Below are 17873 nucleotides of genomic sequence, written 5' to 3' on the forward strand. Positions count from 1 at the left end.
CTCAGTCCTTAGATCAGAGCACAACCAAATTCCTCTAACAAACCATGCTAAAGGGAGTGTCTTTGTTCACTCTGGTTCATGCACTTAATGGGGGTGAAATATGGTGGTAGAGTAGCAGTGCAAAGCTATACCGTTTACTGTGCAGATAGACTCTACTGGTCAGGTGTGGGTACCTGATTCCCAGAGCCTGATTTTCTCCATCAAACAAACCCAGAAGAATCAAGAGAACTGTATCTTCCTGCCAACAGACACTCACATCAGGTGCCCTGCTCATTAGAGACTATTGGTGCAATGGAGCGGAGTGACTGACACAACCCCACAACCCCAACAATCATGGAGACCATGCAATTTCAACATTGCCTAACTAAACGTATTATCTGGTGTCAGGTGTGTGTGTGTGTGTGTGTGTGTGTGTGTGTGTGTGTGTGTGTGTGTGTTGGAGACAAATTTTGGACCTGCCCTTTGCAGTTCAGTTTGAGAGATTAATCAAAGTCTAGCGCTCCAAACGTCTGCTCCAATACAGCTATCTGGGACACCACCATAATATTCACACAAAGCAACACAGCGCCAGATATAAGCTTTCCTACAGATTTAAGAGGTGGTTGAGAAAGCTGAACTGGAAGCCTGTGAACCGATTAGCCTAATACACAATAAAATAGTAAAAGAAGCCGATTTTTAAATGTATCTTTTGAAAAACCTGTAGCAATGCACCCCAAAGTAATAGTGGCTTGCAGGGTATGATTTCTAAGGTGAAAAGAGAGTGCTGAGGAAAGAGAGTTTCTCCTCATTGTGGTCTACTTTGAAGGCAGTCTAGTCTCTACTTCAAAGCTGTTCGTTTTCATGACTTTCAAGTTACATTATCTGCCTGGGCACATTTCGGCAAGGAAATTATAATGTAATCACAGAATAACATTCCCAAATATGGAGACAGCTTGCCCATGTGTACCCCTACGCCATCACCCTGACAGTGATATCTATCAAAGGAAGCTACTTTATACCAGGTCAGACCACATGCCCATTTATCCCCGTATTGACTGTTCTGACCAATGGGGAACCCGTGGCCTTCCATTGTCAGACCACAACTCCCATAATCCTTGATCACTGGCAAAGGTGGCTGGGGCTTATGGGAGTTGGAGTCCAACAACATCTGCAGGGCTAGTTGGAGTTGAATTGGAATTGAATGGCATCTAGAAGGCTGTTGGTTCCCTTCCTCTACTCTAGAGTCTCAGGCAAGGAGCTTTTCACGTTATCTGCTACTCATTCCTTTAACTTGAGAGGCCAGGGGTGGAACTGGGAAACTATCGCATTCAAAGTAACTTGTCTGCCACTGATCCTTACGATCCCAACCCAAAGAAGTGGGTTTTTCCCCCTATTTAGAAGCATGCTTGGCCTTTATATTTTAACGTTTTTGGGTTTCTCAGCAACAAATAAACACAGTTATACTGTGCAAGTCTCACTTCAACAAAGCATAGGAAATCCATACCTGACTGTGATCGGCACAAGGGCATCTCTGCTAATGGAGTGATTGACAGTTGCCGTCAGAATGTCCCGTGAAGTGCTACAGCCAAGCTGAGCTGTTGGTCTGCCATCATCAAGGTAAAGGTGAAGAAAATGTCCTCCCGCATGCTCATCACCGGCTTTAAAAGACAACAAAATAATATAGGGAAAAGAGCATAAATAGCTGAAAGCAAAAGGAGGAAAGGAAAGAAAGATGGAGGAGCCAAACAGCAAAACTAGTAATTTCTGAAAGATCAAATTATGCACACAGGTTGCTAATTATATGTTTTCAGTGAGAGCTCCACGATGCAAACACTATTCTCTTTGGACACTTCTGCTATCAGGCATGATGATTATGCAGTAATAACAGGAAAACAAACTAATGCTGCTTGTACATTAGAAAGCCCCCAGCACATACTATTATTATAGAATTGGTGATTTTGCCCATATTAAAGGTATTTGCCTGGAAACCATGTACACTGCTTGTATTCCATGATGAAAGAAAGGCATGATATAAATGTAAGTACACATAAACACATTATTGGGAGGGGGGAGTCTTATGAATAATTGAATCAAGGTATTTATGTCCTTACATTTTAGAAAGTACCTGGTGATAAGTCTACTGGAGTAGTTGTGACAGCTGTTCTTGTTAAAGCTAGCTTCTTGTTAGCTTCTAGGCACCAAATTAATTTTCTATGAATTGTATACATGTACCTCAAATTCTATCCTCTCCACCATCATTTTTTTTAAACAGTCCATTCTGCTGACAGCTAGTATAAATCTCTATAAACAATCATCATTTAAGGCTCCTAATATTGTGTAACTGATCAACCAGCTCGGTGTTAATAAAGCCTTCGGATATATATAAAATGCTTCTCAACAATGATTTGGAGCTGCTGAGTTAAGTAGCACAGTTCAATTTATTGTTGTGATAATCTGCCCACAGTCAATAATGGTCTCCGTTAAAACAATTATTATTTAGCTGAGGAGGCTTTTGTCTACCATGTCAGTAAAAGTGACATGTTTTTAAAGTCATTTATTTTTATATATACACTTGTAAAATTTTACACCAACAACTGAAAATTAAAGTGCTAAACCAATCAGTCAAATCTATTCTGTGTGTTCCACTCCTGCTGAGCTTGTGCTTTGAGCAGAATGGAGTAATAGTTTAAATGGCCTAGGCCAAGTGGGCCATTGCAGTACTACTTGGGTAGTGATCAAAATCAAGGTAAGTTAGTTTTTACCCTTCACAGGAAAAGCTCACCATCAATTGCTCTAAAGGAAAAGTGATACTCCTTAGACACAGACTCATGAAGACCTTTAACTGCCTGGACTTGTGTTTCCAGAGAAATGACAATGAAAGGCCAAATTACAAGCCATTAAATTAGACTCTTCTTACACTTACAGAGCTGTACAGTACAACATTTCTGCAGGAGAAGTGGGAAGAGCAGCATTGAGACTGAGATGAGCCATGAATGTAATAATTCAGGAGCTGGGATCTGAGTAACAATTCCATTAGAGATATTTGAATCATCCTGCACCCATGTGTTTAAACACACACACACACACACACACAGACATTTACATTACAATTTGTGTTTTGCCATGCTGCATAGTTTTGGAAAAAGCATGGTATAAACCCATTAAACCCATATTACAGAAATATGATTTATGGTGCGGGAGCATGGACAGGAAAGCATTGCTGTACTTGGCTGTTTTAAATTGGTCTTCCAGCTCAGCCACACCTGGCTTTCATGGCCATAAAAAGTAGAAGGGGAGGATGTTTGCTTCTGATATTCTAGTTTCTGATCCCAACTATGAGGCATTTCCATCAGCAGAAAAGGCTGTCACTGAAGCACCATTTCTTAAAAGAGTGGGTACGATTCACCACCTGGGATGGGGTCAAATGTCTGCTCTCAAATCTTTATTGTGTGCTTTCTGGCAGAGTCTCAGTTCTTTTCCAAAGGAAACACACAAAAAGTTAAACGTTTGTTCTGCGGTTCTACTTCCCATGGCAAAAATCTTTCAACTGGTGTTACTTTAAGGAAGCAGATTTTTTAAAAATGTAACATGCACACCACCTGACACATTCTTTATCTTATTCTTCCTCTCCTCTGTGTTGATTCTTCTAACAAGGTATATTTTTCTTTCATTCTCCACTTTATCTGTGTTCCTATTCTCTCCCCCACCCCCATAACTATTTTATAGGAAAATATAGCTCTTTTAAGGCAGAAACCGATGACTAAACAGGACCGAGGGGATCTGCTATGCAATACATAAAAGATTACAAATTCTGGTTCAACTACCGGTATGTGTTTTGGAAGATTTATTTATTTATTTGTTTATTTATTTATTTTGATGAAGTAAACCAGAAACATACAGACAAAGGAAAGCAACAACTGGAAAGATTCCCCTACAATGTTCCAAACTCCAGAGCTAGTACCTACTTCCTCTGGCTGTCTTGTCTCTTGATCAGCCTCTGCAGCATTCCTATCTTCTTCCCTCACTTTTCATAGTATACCTCTGAGTGGCTAGCCTGGCACCCTTCAGATGTAGTTGGACTACAACTCCCACCATCAATATTGGCAGGGGTGGATGGGAGTCGGAGTCCAACAATATCTCAAGACATTCTTGCCTCTTTCTCCTGCCTTGCTGCATTTAGTCTCCCCACTCTCATGGCTTCAAGGCCACTTCTGGACCTCAGGCTGCCTCAGTGTGAGCATTTCATCCCAGCCATGCCGACAACTGCCCCTTCCCACATGGATATGGCCTGCAATTGCAAACACTGGTGGTTTCCACTGCAAATGAACATTCCATGCCCCCCCCCCACCAGCTCAGCTATTGAGTGTGAGAGACTTCACCCAAAGGATCCAAGACAAATAATGCTGCTAATAAATAGCAAATAACTCTGTACAGGATCAGGTTCTTAGGCTGAAATCCTATGCTCGTGTTTTGGTGTAAGCCCCACTGGATTTTGCAGCACCTTTTTCCAAGTGAACATTTGCAAGGAAGACTCTCCCATATTGCCTACTTTCCCAATTACACGATGGTGCCCGCAATAATTCTCATGACTAAGTGCAGCATGTTTCACCTATAGGGAAGCGTTTGCTGTAAAAAACTCAGAAACCACCTTGTGTAATCTTTAACAGTTTGTGTGTACAGTTTGTGAAATCACCATCTGGCTCTATTGTGCTTTTTTAGTACTCTACTGGTGCTGTGGAGTCGTCCTGAGAAATGCAGGATCCCTGCAGAGCTGACAGCTGTTATGGGTTTGCCTAGGGGCTGCAGGCTGACAGCTCCACAGGGAACAGCTGGATACAAGATAGCAATGCACATGAGAGTCAAGGCTCCATGGCGAGATGGCCCACTAGTCCAAAGGCATGTGGCACAGTGGAGTGAAATAACAAAGGAAGTCACTGTACACAAGGCACTGTACTGCCATCCAATGCAGCAATTTAGAACCCATCCCCACTGTTAATTCCTGGTGTTTCTTTATATCTCAAGAATGTGTGCAATCCACAGCCAACAACTTCTAGCCATGTTAGTCTGCCACGGCAAAAACAAAGTCTTGCAAGACTGTATCAAAAGAAGCAAAAGGCTTCTACTACACTACAGCCTTCCTGTTCATCTTGAAGGTGCTATAAGACTCCTTGCTCTTTTTACAATCAAGAAACCAATGGAAGAAAAATTATTATAGGCAGGTTGCCTGTCTTCTCCAGCTGGAGTCATTATATCCCAGGAGGGAAATGGCACAAAATTAAATGATGAGGTTTTCCCCTGTTTTACTCTTTGCTGGCCTGGCATTATTTTAATTATTTAAAATATTTACCTGGCTTTAAATGCATACTGAATGAAGTTGCTCAGGGTTGCTGTGAGAGTAAAATCTAATAATGGTTATGAAGCAATTTGTGCAACAATAGCATAAACAAAACCCTAGGCCACTCACTGTAAAGGAGAGTGCCATTCAAAGCAGTAGTCTTCACTGTCAAGTGGATCATCATTCGGTTCCACCGTGGTCCTGATGCATGTCTATCCTTAGACAGAGATGTTAGAGAAGGCAGTTCCAAATATGAATTCATGGCAAACGACGGGAAAAACAGGGTTGTATCTAGAACAAAATATTAAAAGGGCAGTCAGTATAAAATTAAATGAAGTTTCATCAGCAGAACATCTCCATGTCATCACTGCCTAAGCATAATTGCTCCAAGTCAAAGAAAAAACTTGTAAGGCCAACCTTTGACTCAGGATACATTGCCTGGTTAGAAAATTGGTTTTCAAAAATGGGAGGTTTGATTAGTATCCTTGAGCTTCTTTTACTTCCTCTTGTTTAAGTTCATTATGTTTCTGGCTGCCTGGTTTGTATTCTTCCCCTGTATGTATATTGGCTGCAATCCTAAATACTAGTTGTACTTATAGATATAGCTATCAATCAATCAATCAATCAATCAATCATCTATCATCTTTATATCCCAGATCCAACAAGCCAGAAAGTTTGCCCACCCTCATTTAAAATCATATAAAAAGTACTGGTGTTACTAAGAACCAGAAGCAGATTTCTGGGTGGGTTGTTTTTATTTTGATTATATATTTTGTGGTTTTATATTTTGATTTTGTTGTGTGAACCGTCCTGAGACTTCCATGTATAGGGCAGTATATGAATTCATTCATTCAATCAATCAATCAATCAATCAATCAATCAATCAATAAGCCGTTACACTAGCTTCAAAGCATGTGGGGCACATTCCTCAGAACTGGGGCCACAGACTAACATTTCACTTGGTTAATTTTACAGATAAACATTCAAATAGAAAAGGCTGTGAAAGTTAGGGTGATTTTGGCTTGGTTTTTGGAAAACTGGCAAGTGGCCTATCCTGCACAGCAAGGGAGAGGAACCTGCAGGCCTCCAGATATTGCTGGGCTCCAATTCCCACGATCCCTGACCACTAGGCATGTTGGCAGGGAGTGATTGAGTCTCTGCCTTATCTAAAACACTCATGTGACCATCCTCCAGTAACTTTGATTGGTTGCTCCTGTGGATAGATCTATACTCCATTCTGTAACTTTGTCTATCATATTAGCAGGAAAGGAAGCATGTGTGTGCTTCTCAGGTACATGGTGCCCTATACAGAAGCTTCCAGGCTCACCGAAAACATTATTGGTTTTGCTTTTATTTTTCGGCCCAGCCACAACTCGTAGGGAGGGTTTATAGTTTTTCTTTGCTATTTTTATATTGTGAACCAATCTGTGATCTTTGGATGAAGGGCAGTACAGAAATATAACCACTACCACCACCACCAACGGGCCTCTAGGAGGTTGAAAATTGAGACTCAAATCTTATGCAGAACTATTCCATCCATAGAACATGCAGCGTTCAAACATGTTGCTGATGAAGCTGGCTCGTTATCTTCTGACTTGTGTTTTTTAAAATTATGCTTCTTTTTTTTAAATATCAATTTCTATATACAAACCCATCCCCTGCTTTTAAACGCTAGTAATCAGATCTCATGGCAGCTGGGTCAGTAGCCCTTCCATTTCTTAATCTGCAAGCACCTTCCAGCAAAAAGCAATCCAATTTGCAAAGGTGCAAGTTTGGCAGTAATAACACATTCAAAGTAAATGCACTTTCCATGATTAAATCTTTAACCGGTTCTTGGCAAATGGTAAATTAACTTGTTTTATACACTCATCTGAATCAAAATGAATGCTACCAAAATGAAAGTCCATTTAATGCACCTTCATCCTTTCACCAAGATATTTGCAGCTTTGCAAGCATCATTATGTTGTTCTTAATGCTTTCCAAAGCCAGTTTTATTACAATCATTATTAATGTCCTCAGTATATTTTACTACGCCTTGGTAATGACCCTTGAGAGCTGCCATAAAGATAAATTAGCATATTATCTGCATATATTGTGATGGTGGGATATAGTCAAAACTATAAAACGGCTATATGTAAAGACAGAACCGTCATCCAAAGACAGACTCAGCAGCAGAGCACTCTTATTCCATGGAGGTACAGCTGCTGGAATAATAAAAGAATCTCAGTGTCTGAAAAAGCTACTCTTTGTTGCCACATATTGCCCATCAAAATGATTAATTGTACCAGATACTTTAATGAAACACATTCATAGATTAGAAATGTGGTTGACAGCTCAGTTTAAATGCCTGCATAGCTGATGAAGCAGTATTTTGCTGTCCTTTCAGGAGGAATTCCTATAAAGCAAAATCCCCCCCCCATATCCACCTGCTTCCCTTATACACGTGACCAACTGTTAATAAACTACATTTTCTTTTTCTTTTTCTTTTAAAAATGAATTCAATAGGGCTCTCGTGGTTCTTTGGAATTTTAAAAATGGTGTCCTTACTTTTTTGCATTCACTTTAAACAATATTTGTATTGTTGGATATTGAAATCAGCACTGTGGGCTATCCATAATGTGCTGTAGAAGTTAATCCACGAATTTAGTGCATTTAAGAGTAGAACCTGCAGCTGCTTCGTTAGTACTTGGGAACATATTGAACTTGCTGTACTCAGAAAGCAATCACATGACTACTTGATGGGTTAGCTATTGTCAGAAGGAGAAAGTGGGGCCAGGCAGGTCTTGGTTTGCTCAAGCAAGGCAACTCTTATGACCATGAGACCTGAAGGGAAACACAAGCTGCATTCCTTCAGATCACATTTTGCTACCTAATTCCCTCTCTCCCCAAGTTATGAACCAACATTTGCTGGCTTTGCATAGTCCTGGGAGAGGGAGATCCTGGGATGAATGGAGAAACCATCACTTTCTAAACTCTGCCAGCTCATGAAAGATGGGGCAGCAGAGAGGGTGGTCCATGGCCCCCTGTGGCTCTTCAACTGCCCTCCCCTGGGCTTAGGATGCTGTACTCCCTAAACAGTCTCACTTTTTCTTCCCATAATTGCTACATCTGCTGTTGTTGAGAATTCTGCCAGTTCAGCTTGGCACTAGTGGGAATTTGGTGCTAAAGTACAGCGATAAACAATATATCAAGAAATAATAACCACCAGAAAGGCATAAACCAAATATGTGTAAATACAGCTTAAAAGGTAAAGGGACCCCTGACTGTTAGGTCCAGTTGCGGACGACTCTGGGGTTGCAGCGCTCATCTCACTTTACTGGCCGAGGGAGCCAGCATACAGTTTCCAGGTCATGTGGCCAGCATGACTAAGCCGCTTTTTGGCGAATCAGAGCAGCGGACGGAAACACCATTTACCTTCCCGCTGTATTTATCTACTTGCACTTTGACATGCTTTCGAACTGCTAGGTTGGCAGGAGCAGGGACTGAGCAACGGGAGCTCACCCCATCGCGGGGATTCGAACCGCTGACCTTCTGATCGGCAAGCCGTAGGCTCTGTGGTTTAGACCACAGCGCCACCACTGTAAATACAGCCTAAGAGCACACAATATGTAATGTATTTATGTGACTACTAAGGATTTCCTCGTTTTCTATGGCACTTGTCTCATAAATATGACTATCTAAATATGCTGAGTATTTTTTGCAAAGCACCTTCTATCAAAAGTAAAAGTATATTTGACAACTCCTTCTCCTTCCTTAACTCCAGTATATTTGGATCAAATGTATTTACGGCCAGACATACCACAATATTTTACAAAACACCAATGGGGAAGCTTCAAATTTTTTTTAAAAGTCAGCAGTGCATTAAAATTCACCATAATCTACATTTTTATTGATCTTAAACATAACCAGTAAGTCTATGTCAAATTTGTTATGTATTGTAAAGAAAGCTGAAAACGAGTAGAATCAATTTCTGCAGTCTGTGCTTAGAAGATAATAGATTTTTTAAATAAAAAAATAAAAAAGCTTTGAGAAACATTGGAAGAATATATCAGTGCCTCACCAGCATATAGTAGACAGCGTGGGTACTTATAGATTATGTGGGAAATGCTGAAGGTCAAAAGAACATCATGTTTGGTTTATTTGGGATAACAGGGCATTAGCTTTCAAAGTCTAACTTATCACCATGCACCTCCCTTCCTTGCCACTAACATGTAGTCACTTGCCCATCGGATGACAGTATTCAACTACTGAGTTATTATGCTTTGAGAATTCCTCTTTAACAGCCATCGGTTTTGGATTGCCATGTGTGTGCATGATGGTTCCTTCCACCAAAATAAATGCAGAGTCCCACAAGTACAGGAGGTTCTGTAAAACCTGGGATCGTTGCACTGGTAAAGTAGTGTATTAGTTTGCAATTGAGCATATATCAAATATGCTGATTCGGGAAATCTGGAAAGTACTTTCCTTAACTATCAACTGTCAGCAACCTACATATTTTGCTGGTCAAGGCAGAGAGGAAAACATTGATAAATTGCATGGATGCAACCAAACAAGCAGCAAGCGGACAGTATACTAGATCCATTTCAAAAAAAAATTGCTGATGGGTGCTAGAAAATTGAAATGTGAATTTGTAATGACATCTGGATTTTCTTCCATTTCCGCAAAGTTGGCTCAAATAATGGTCTATGACTGATCTGACTACTGGAAACATTTGAATGGCATATGCATCCACCGTGATTTCTTGCTCTGTTTTCAAGACTTGGCTATCAGGCATTTTCTTTTTTCTTTTAAGAGCAGACTCCAGTTGAACCGAACCACATTGTATACAAGGATTGCCTGCCCTTAGTGCTGGTGCCAGACTATTTTGTGCCCTAGACAAGGCTAACTACTTGCACCCCCCACAAAAAACTGTTAACCTCCATTTTCAAAAACAGATTTTGTGCTATGAAGTTCATGGAATTCCCTCTTTTTGAACAGGATAGGATATCTTCTGTTAATGCACATTCAATATTTAATTACATGTACATGATACAAGATGCTCACATGAGCAACTTCTTGTTTCCTATCCCAGTATTTAGCATGTGGGCATTAATAGGCAGCTTGCAGCAAAACACACAAGTATATAAGACCACAGCTTTAATAAGGCTTCTCTTTAAAGCCCTGCTGCCACAAGCCATTATTTCCCTCTTCACCCCATATCCTGCTAATAATAGGTACGCCACCTTTCCCGAGTCCTCTATACTGTCACTCTGCCTGGATTTTCCTACCAGTAGCGTAGTAGCAGCTACCAGTAAAGGTAAAGGGACCCCTGACCATTAGGTCCAGTCGTGACCGACTCTGGGGTTGCGGCGCTCATCTCGCTCTATTGGCCGAGGGAGCCGGTGTACAGCTTCCAGGTCATGTGGCCAGCATGACTAAGCCGCTTCTGGCGAACCAGAGCAGCACACGAAAACGCCGTTTACCTTCCCGCTGTAGTGGTACCTATTTATCTACTTGCACTTTGGCATGCTTTCAGACTGCTAGGTTGGCAGGAGCTGGGGCCGGGCAACGGGAGCTCACCCCGTTGCGGGGATTCGAACCGCCGACCTTCTAATCGGCAAGCCCTAGGCTCAGTGGTTTAACCCACAGCGCCACCCGCTGTCCCGCGCAGCTACCAGTAGTCTACACCAATATATACAACTCCTTGCTTCTTAATAACACATCAAAGGAATAGTAAGAGACATCAGTAGCGGCAACTGCCACCTAACCTGCCACAGAAAGTTCCTTTGGTCTGGCTATGTCACCCCTTTCCCTGTTCTCATTAGAGGAATAGGCACAGGAAGGAGAACATTGGTTTGGTACATTCATACTGATAATATTAATGACTTGCCCCCCCCCCCGCTGCCCCCAGCATCCACTGACAGAGGCAGTCACCACTCACTTTGCCTAATGGTGAGTTCCTCTGAACACACATTGTCAGCCTTGCTGCTGACTAGTAAAAAAGATTGACTACCGGGCAAAGTTTGTAGGTTCCTGAGTACCGTAATATTATCAATTTCTTTTTAAAGTGCTGCTGATGTATTCATATCCCCCACAGCAAATTGTTGAAAGCAACCTTGCAGCAATGTCACATCTCTACTTGATCAACGTAGGACGTTATCATCCCCAAGAACGCACATAGCAAAGGAGCCAGGAAGAAAATTCGAAAAATAATGGGATATCGCCTACCGAATCCAAATGCATCTTCCCCACAACTCTGCTTAAAAGTTTATTTAGAATGATCTGCCGAATTCTATAAATAGCTCTGACTTGCTACAAAACAAATAACCACGACGGAGAAGAGGGAGGTCCCATTACCCTTAAGTAAGTTAACACTTACAGGAGCTAGGCAGGCTTTCAGAGCTCTCTACTGGTTATGCATATTCTTTCTCAAGTGAGAGCACACACTGACAGGCCGCTGCGAGGAAGATAATATCAAAAATATGCTCAGTAGAATACGCCCCAGGAAAAGGCACAGCTGCCCCTTTGAGCTTCAGAGAGCTATTTATTAAACAAAAGTTCCTTTAGTGTTGCACTTCCATCTGCTCTGCTTTTGTGTCGCAGATTTTGCTAAGCCATACCTCAAGTGATCTCCAAATGAGCTCTATTGCCTGCAAATTTCCTTTCTGCATTTTCTGTGTGACATACTTAGCTAATATGCCCACTAAATAAAGAGCATACTGGATATAGCAAAGGCATGGAAACAGTCACCTTGAATTTAACAGGCAACCCATGCCTATGTTTACTTAGTAACTCCAGGGTTGCTTCAAATGACCCACTTATTGAGCATTCACACAGATTTGCTTGCACAAAGCTTTCATAGTCTTTACTGAACATGCATTCCGATTGGTTTGCAGGGAGGTTAGACCACAAAAGAGCATCCACACAGATTTGCTTGCAGGGTGTTTTTATGCCTTCCCATTCATCCCACCTTCATTGGCATTTCCCATCACTGCAAAAGGTTTATTTTTTTAAAAAAAAGATTTAAGCAGATTTAATCCACTTCAGTTGTGCAAACCTAAATTTCCCAGTAAGCAGTTGAATACCCCCTTGCAAACTACCGATAGTCTGGAGATGAAGCTACTGAATCTAATGGGATTCAGAAATTGTGAATACATACCAAAATCTTATACATAAGATTTCAGTGATGCTGTTGAATTCAGTGCGACTGGCACTGTGGTGTGTACAGGCTGGCAGTCTTAGCAAATTAGGAGATGATCCAGTCCAGGCATCCCCAAACTTCGGCCCTCCAGATGTTTTGGACTACAATTCCCATCTTCCCCGACCACTGGTCCTGTTAGCTAGGGATCATGGGAGTTTTTAGGCCAAAACATCTGGAGGGCCGCAGTTTGGGGATGCCTGATCTAGTCCATCTCCGGTGTTTCATTTGTATTCAAAGTGTAAAGTTGGGGAAAACAGGATGATACAGGAATCCCCACATGTACATGCAAAATGATTTGATCTGTTTCCTAAGGCTGAACAGTTATGTCACTTAGACTGCAGCTCTACTTGGAAGTACTGCAATGGTAGGTTCACCTTTAAATGTGAATAGAATCTAATTTCTCCCCCATCCCTAGTTATCCCATGACCTTTGCTTAACACTCAGAAGCCACAAATGGTCTTGCTTCATGCTGTTTCATTGGAAAAGCTAGCAAAGCTTGTTTCAGGCAACAAACAAACCAAGATGTGTGTGAGTTACATGGTTGTTGTTATTTGTTCCCAACGTCTAACAGAGTCAGAAATGAAATGGGCAGCTTCGTTTCAGTTGATTTAAATTTATTCATGTCAATTAAAAAAAATGAAATCAGCTACTTGGTTTTGCTGCCACTTTACATTTCTTCTCAATATTAGATACAGGATATTAGTCTGAAGCCATGAATTTGATTTGCAAAGCAGTGAGTTGAGTATGATAATCACTGCTAGTAAGCAAGTTATCTATGCAAATATCCTCAGCTTTTGAGAACTGGTTTTCTCTCCCCGCCACCACCTCTGCTCCATCCTGCCGGTTTTTGGAGCCACATTACCACAGCCTTGTTAATGTTTTCTCTTGGCAAAAATTTATACAGACGAACAACCCATACTAAAAGCCTTATTACAGTGCAGCGTTCAATTCATGAGCACCAGCTGTTTATAAAAGGAACTTTGCATTGTTTTAGGGAGAAAGCAACAGGAAGGAAAGTTCAGCATCAATAACATTTTACATTTTATGTCCATGTAGAAAACGACTTTGTAAATTGCAGTGGTGGAGGTAATCTGGCATAGAGGACTTGGCAAAAATCACCTCTTTTCCTATTTTTGTAAACAACAACAGACCCCAATGGATCGTCAGCCATCTAAGAATTGAAGGAGCTGCTCAGGACTCAAGTCATTACTCTTACATGTCCTTCTCAATGTCTTCTAGTGGTAGAGTGGGACATCATTCTAGGAATGGAGGGGAAGGACTCTAGGACTGCATTCACATGACAGTTTATTCCATTTACCGAGGTTTGACTCAGCATAAGGCAGCTTCCTAAGTCCCTAAAACTGAGGGACTTTTTTTTTAAAAAAAGGAACAGATCTTTTTTAAAAAAAAATTAAGAAATGTCAACCCAAGCTTCCTAGCTTTCATCAAACCTTTTCTCATACTCCTCAAAAGAAGATAATGTATGGTTTTTTAAAAATCTGTAGACTCCATTTCTCCTTACAATTAGTAGCCCCAAAACAAATGGACTCCTGTTTTCTTTGTATTCTACAAAGTATCCATGAGACAATGCTTTTGGAATTTTAATAGGCAGGTGACAAACCAAAGTACAATTCAGTAGTTTTGTGTGTATGGGAATAATTTCTTCCTAACAACTTCATTGTTACGAGTCTCTAAAACCTGCCAATTTCTGATTATTTCAAAATAAAAGGAACAATCTTCTTTGGCACGCAGCAGTTCTAAGCCACTTTAAATTAGTGGCTATATGAACGAGGTCAATAGGAAGCACAATTAATGCTCACAAATCTGTGCTCAGATACTATTTACATATGTTACCTACAAAATTTCTTGGCTGAATAAAAATGTGGTCTGAGGATATTCCTGCATGCAATATATTGTGAGTTTGTTTTGTATGTGCACAGCTCAGAGAACAAGAAAAGAAGTGGGCGGAATTTGTCAGTGTTCAGGATGAAAAATGGGAGGTCATAATTCCCCCCTTATGATATGTTATGGTCGAGTGCCCCAGTGATGGAACACATTTTCCAATAAAAACAATGCTATCAGCATGCAGTTGGTAGAGAATGACCTGATTTATGTCATACAAAAGAGCCAACATATTGCCGTCTCTGCTCCACACACAACCTTTAATTGGCATTATCTTAAATGTCATACTTTTGTGTTTTTGAAACACTGTCAGTAGAGTGCACATATACTGAAGTTCCTTTTCAAAGCCAAGCTAATAAAACATATATGTATAGGAAGAGTATGTGTGCTGCTGTAATAAAAAAACAATGAAACAGGAATAGCTAGACCGAGACATAAACAGTAGTAACTTTGTCCCCTGATATTAGAATGTCATCTGAAAGTGCATGAGGCCACTACCTTGCTGAAGCTAAGCAGGTTTAGGCTTGGCGATTGCTTGGATGGGGAACCACTGGGGAACTAAATATGCTGTCCTGGGTTCCATGATGGAAGAAGGTGGGGTATGAATTCTATTGCATCCTATGGCTGTTGTGCCACAGGAAGGAAAGAGGCATCATCCTTCAGGCAAGTGGACCCCACACTCCCCAACTACCGTAACATGTTGGGAGCCTAAGTGGAGGGCCCTAAGGGATTAGATCCAGATAACCTGGCAGCAGGTTACAGGCACTCTCAGCTTGAGCAACATATTGTGGGTGTGGGTGTGCATAGTAAAGTGCATTGCACCCAAAGGCAAAAGGGATGAGCATTTCTAACAAATCCCGATGACTCAAGGAAACAAGCCTTGCCAGCTTTGCAAGATACAAGATAAGAGACTCTTCTTATCTCTATTCATAGTATTATGATGGCATGGAGGATTATTCCTCAAATAAGACTACTGTTTTATCAATAGAAAGCTCATGCCCATTTCTCCCTGCTAAAAAACAACAACGGGTGGCTAATGATGCAAAAATCAAAAGCAAGGAAGATGCTGCACAAAACAGCAAAACCAAGAGAGAGAAGAGTTAAAGACCGACCGACCAACCATGGACTGAGGACACTTCCAGATGAGCATGTATTAAGAACAAAAGAAGAGCCTGCTGGATCAGGCCAATGGCTCACCTAGTCCAGTATCGTGTTCTCACAATGGCCAACAACAAGATGCCAGCAGGAAACCCACAAGCAGGAGCCAAGCACAACAACAATTTCCCCCCTTTCTAGCAAGCGTTGTTGCCTCTGACTGCGAAGGCAGAGCACAGCCATCATGGCTAGTAGCCCCTGATACTCTTATCCCTGATACCCTTATCCTCCGTGAATTTGTCCATTCCTCTTTTAAAGCCATCCAAGTTGGTGGCCACCACCACCTCGTATGGGAGCAAGTGACATAGTTTAACTATATACTCCATGAAGAAGTACTTTATTTTATCCGTCCGAAATCTTCCAACCATTCAGCTTCATTGGATGTCCACAAGTTTTAGTGTTATGAGAAAGGGAGGAAAACCATATTGATCGTCCACTCTGTTTGGTTTGCAGGGAGAACAGAGTATTGACAAAAATCCATTGTGGCTGGGTGCAGTCCACATGTAATGATAATTTAATACACACATTTTATATGTATGTGGGTCTTGGTGGTGGTTGAATTATTGTGATTAGGATTCATGCCTTGTTTAAAAGAAAAATCAATACAATGTGTCCAGCAGCTGGGAGGATCATAACTGGGACTACAACATGTGGGGAGGCAGTCACTATCTTGAAGAAACAAACAAATAAATCCTTCTCTGTACAGCAATTTGCATTTTTTTGGAGGGAGGGAAACTCCCATTAAGTGACAACCACAGGAGGAGTTGCAATAAGGCATCTTTGTTTACATATGTCTGCTTGTAAATGGCCATCATGCATGTAGAACTGAAATGCTGTGTATGATAAGATAGATAGCTATAAATACACTACTTAGTTCTAAATACAGTACAGTATTCTGGAAATGTGGAACATAGTCAGCCAAACTGCAGCAATCTGGTTACCGGTATATATATATATAACAGATGCAAGTATGAGTTTTTGCACAAGAGCACTACATCAGTACATAGCAATATCAGGCACAAAATGTTTCAGAGTTACTTTAATACACGATTTCTAAAACTGCCTATAAAATGGTGAATTACTGTCTCATGCATTCTGAGATATGGAACCATGAGAAGCATCCACCCTCCTCACAAAAATGGGACTCATTTGGAATCTGACAATGGGGTAAGTGGCACAGTACAAGGTCAGTTTGATCTACTGGCACAACTAATACACTTTCCCATCCAATTATATTGGCTGACAATAATAAGAAAAATGTTTCTCTTTTAGACTGATTTGGCAGAACACATCCCTCTGGAATTCATCCATGGAGATAAGTCAGTTTAGCATTCAGAAAGTGGCACTGCTCAAATAGCTTTTCATTTACTTTTTTGAAATAATATAAAAGAGAATGTATGTGTCATGAAGGTTTGCTAAGCATTCCATTCAGGTCATGATAAACCATGGTTTATCCCAGTGGAATCAAGCTGCAGTGAGCCTTAGATGTGCACGCCTCCCTTCTCCTCCAGAATTATTGCAACGAGGCGATTGAAAGTTCTTGCTTCTTGTTTTTGATTAACCACAGTTTAGGGTTATGTCCACACCCTAAACTGTGGAATTAGAAATGGAAAGGTTGTAACCTACCATGTAAAGCTTGTTGGAATAATAATAAAAATGCCTTGGCTGTCTGCCTAACACCAATCATAGATGGGGCAAGGTGAACTTCCCTTGGGAGAGAGTTCTACAATCAGGGTGCTCCCATTGAGAAAACCCTGCCTGTGTCACTGTCAACCATGCGTCCCTTGCTGATGGGACGAAGAGCAAAGCTTCTAATGATGACAGCAGCTGGGGGAGGTGATCCTTTCAGAAGACATTTGAACCTTATCCCATGTTACACTTTACTATTCATAAACAGTAAGAGGAATGAAGGTCATTAAAGGGCTGATTAACCATAGTTGCGCTGTCATTAATAAGGTCTTACAGTGGTATCCAACATTAGTCATACTCAGAATAGACCTTTCTGTTCTCTTATAGAAAAGGATGTTAAGAAATGTGCACAGCTTCATTTAAACAGGGATGGGAAGTTGGCGTTCCCTGAAGAACCCCACTTTTAAATCAAATGCACATAAATCACACCCACAACTTCCAGAGCTCAGTCAATTGGATAAATCCTAGAATGGGGAGGCATTCTACTGCAAAGAGGCAGCTGTACAAGAGATGTGGAAACAAGTAACTAAGTTTCGCTACCCTGCTGGTCTGTGTAAACCAACCAGCCAATTTTATATACCGGTAGTCAAGCAATCAACCTCCTTGCTTACCTTGCTTACTAATGATGCATTA

At 41.1% G+C, this 17873-nt stretch overlaps 1 protein-coding gene across 1 annotated transcript in view; it reads right to left on the reverse strand.

Annotated features, from left to right (window-relative positions):
* Positions 1-482: 482 nt before the first annotated feature.
* LOC118082345 (protein eyes shut homolog) overlaps positions 483-17873 on the reverse strand; it is a 40715-nt gene continuing 23324 nt past the window's right edge. Inside the window, exons 2-4 of the mRNA XM_035109701.2 lie at positions 5444-5605; positions 1484-1637; positions 483-624 (exon numbers count right to left, since the gene is read on the reverse strand). Of these exons, the coding sequence (XP_034965592.2) occupies positions 483-624; positions 1484-1637; positions 5444-5605 (458 nt within the window). The remainder of the gene's footprint in view (positions 625-1483; positions 1638-5443; positions 5606-17873) is intronic.

The sequence above is a fragment of the Zootoca vivipara genome, chromosome 3 (genome assembly GCF_963506605.1).
Source record: "Zootoca vivipara chromosome 3, rZooViv1.1, whole genome shotgun sequence".
In the NCBI taxonomy this organism is placed as follows: Eukaryota; Metazoa; Chordata; class Lepidosauria; order Squamata; family Lacertidae; genus Zootoca; species Zootoca vivipara.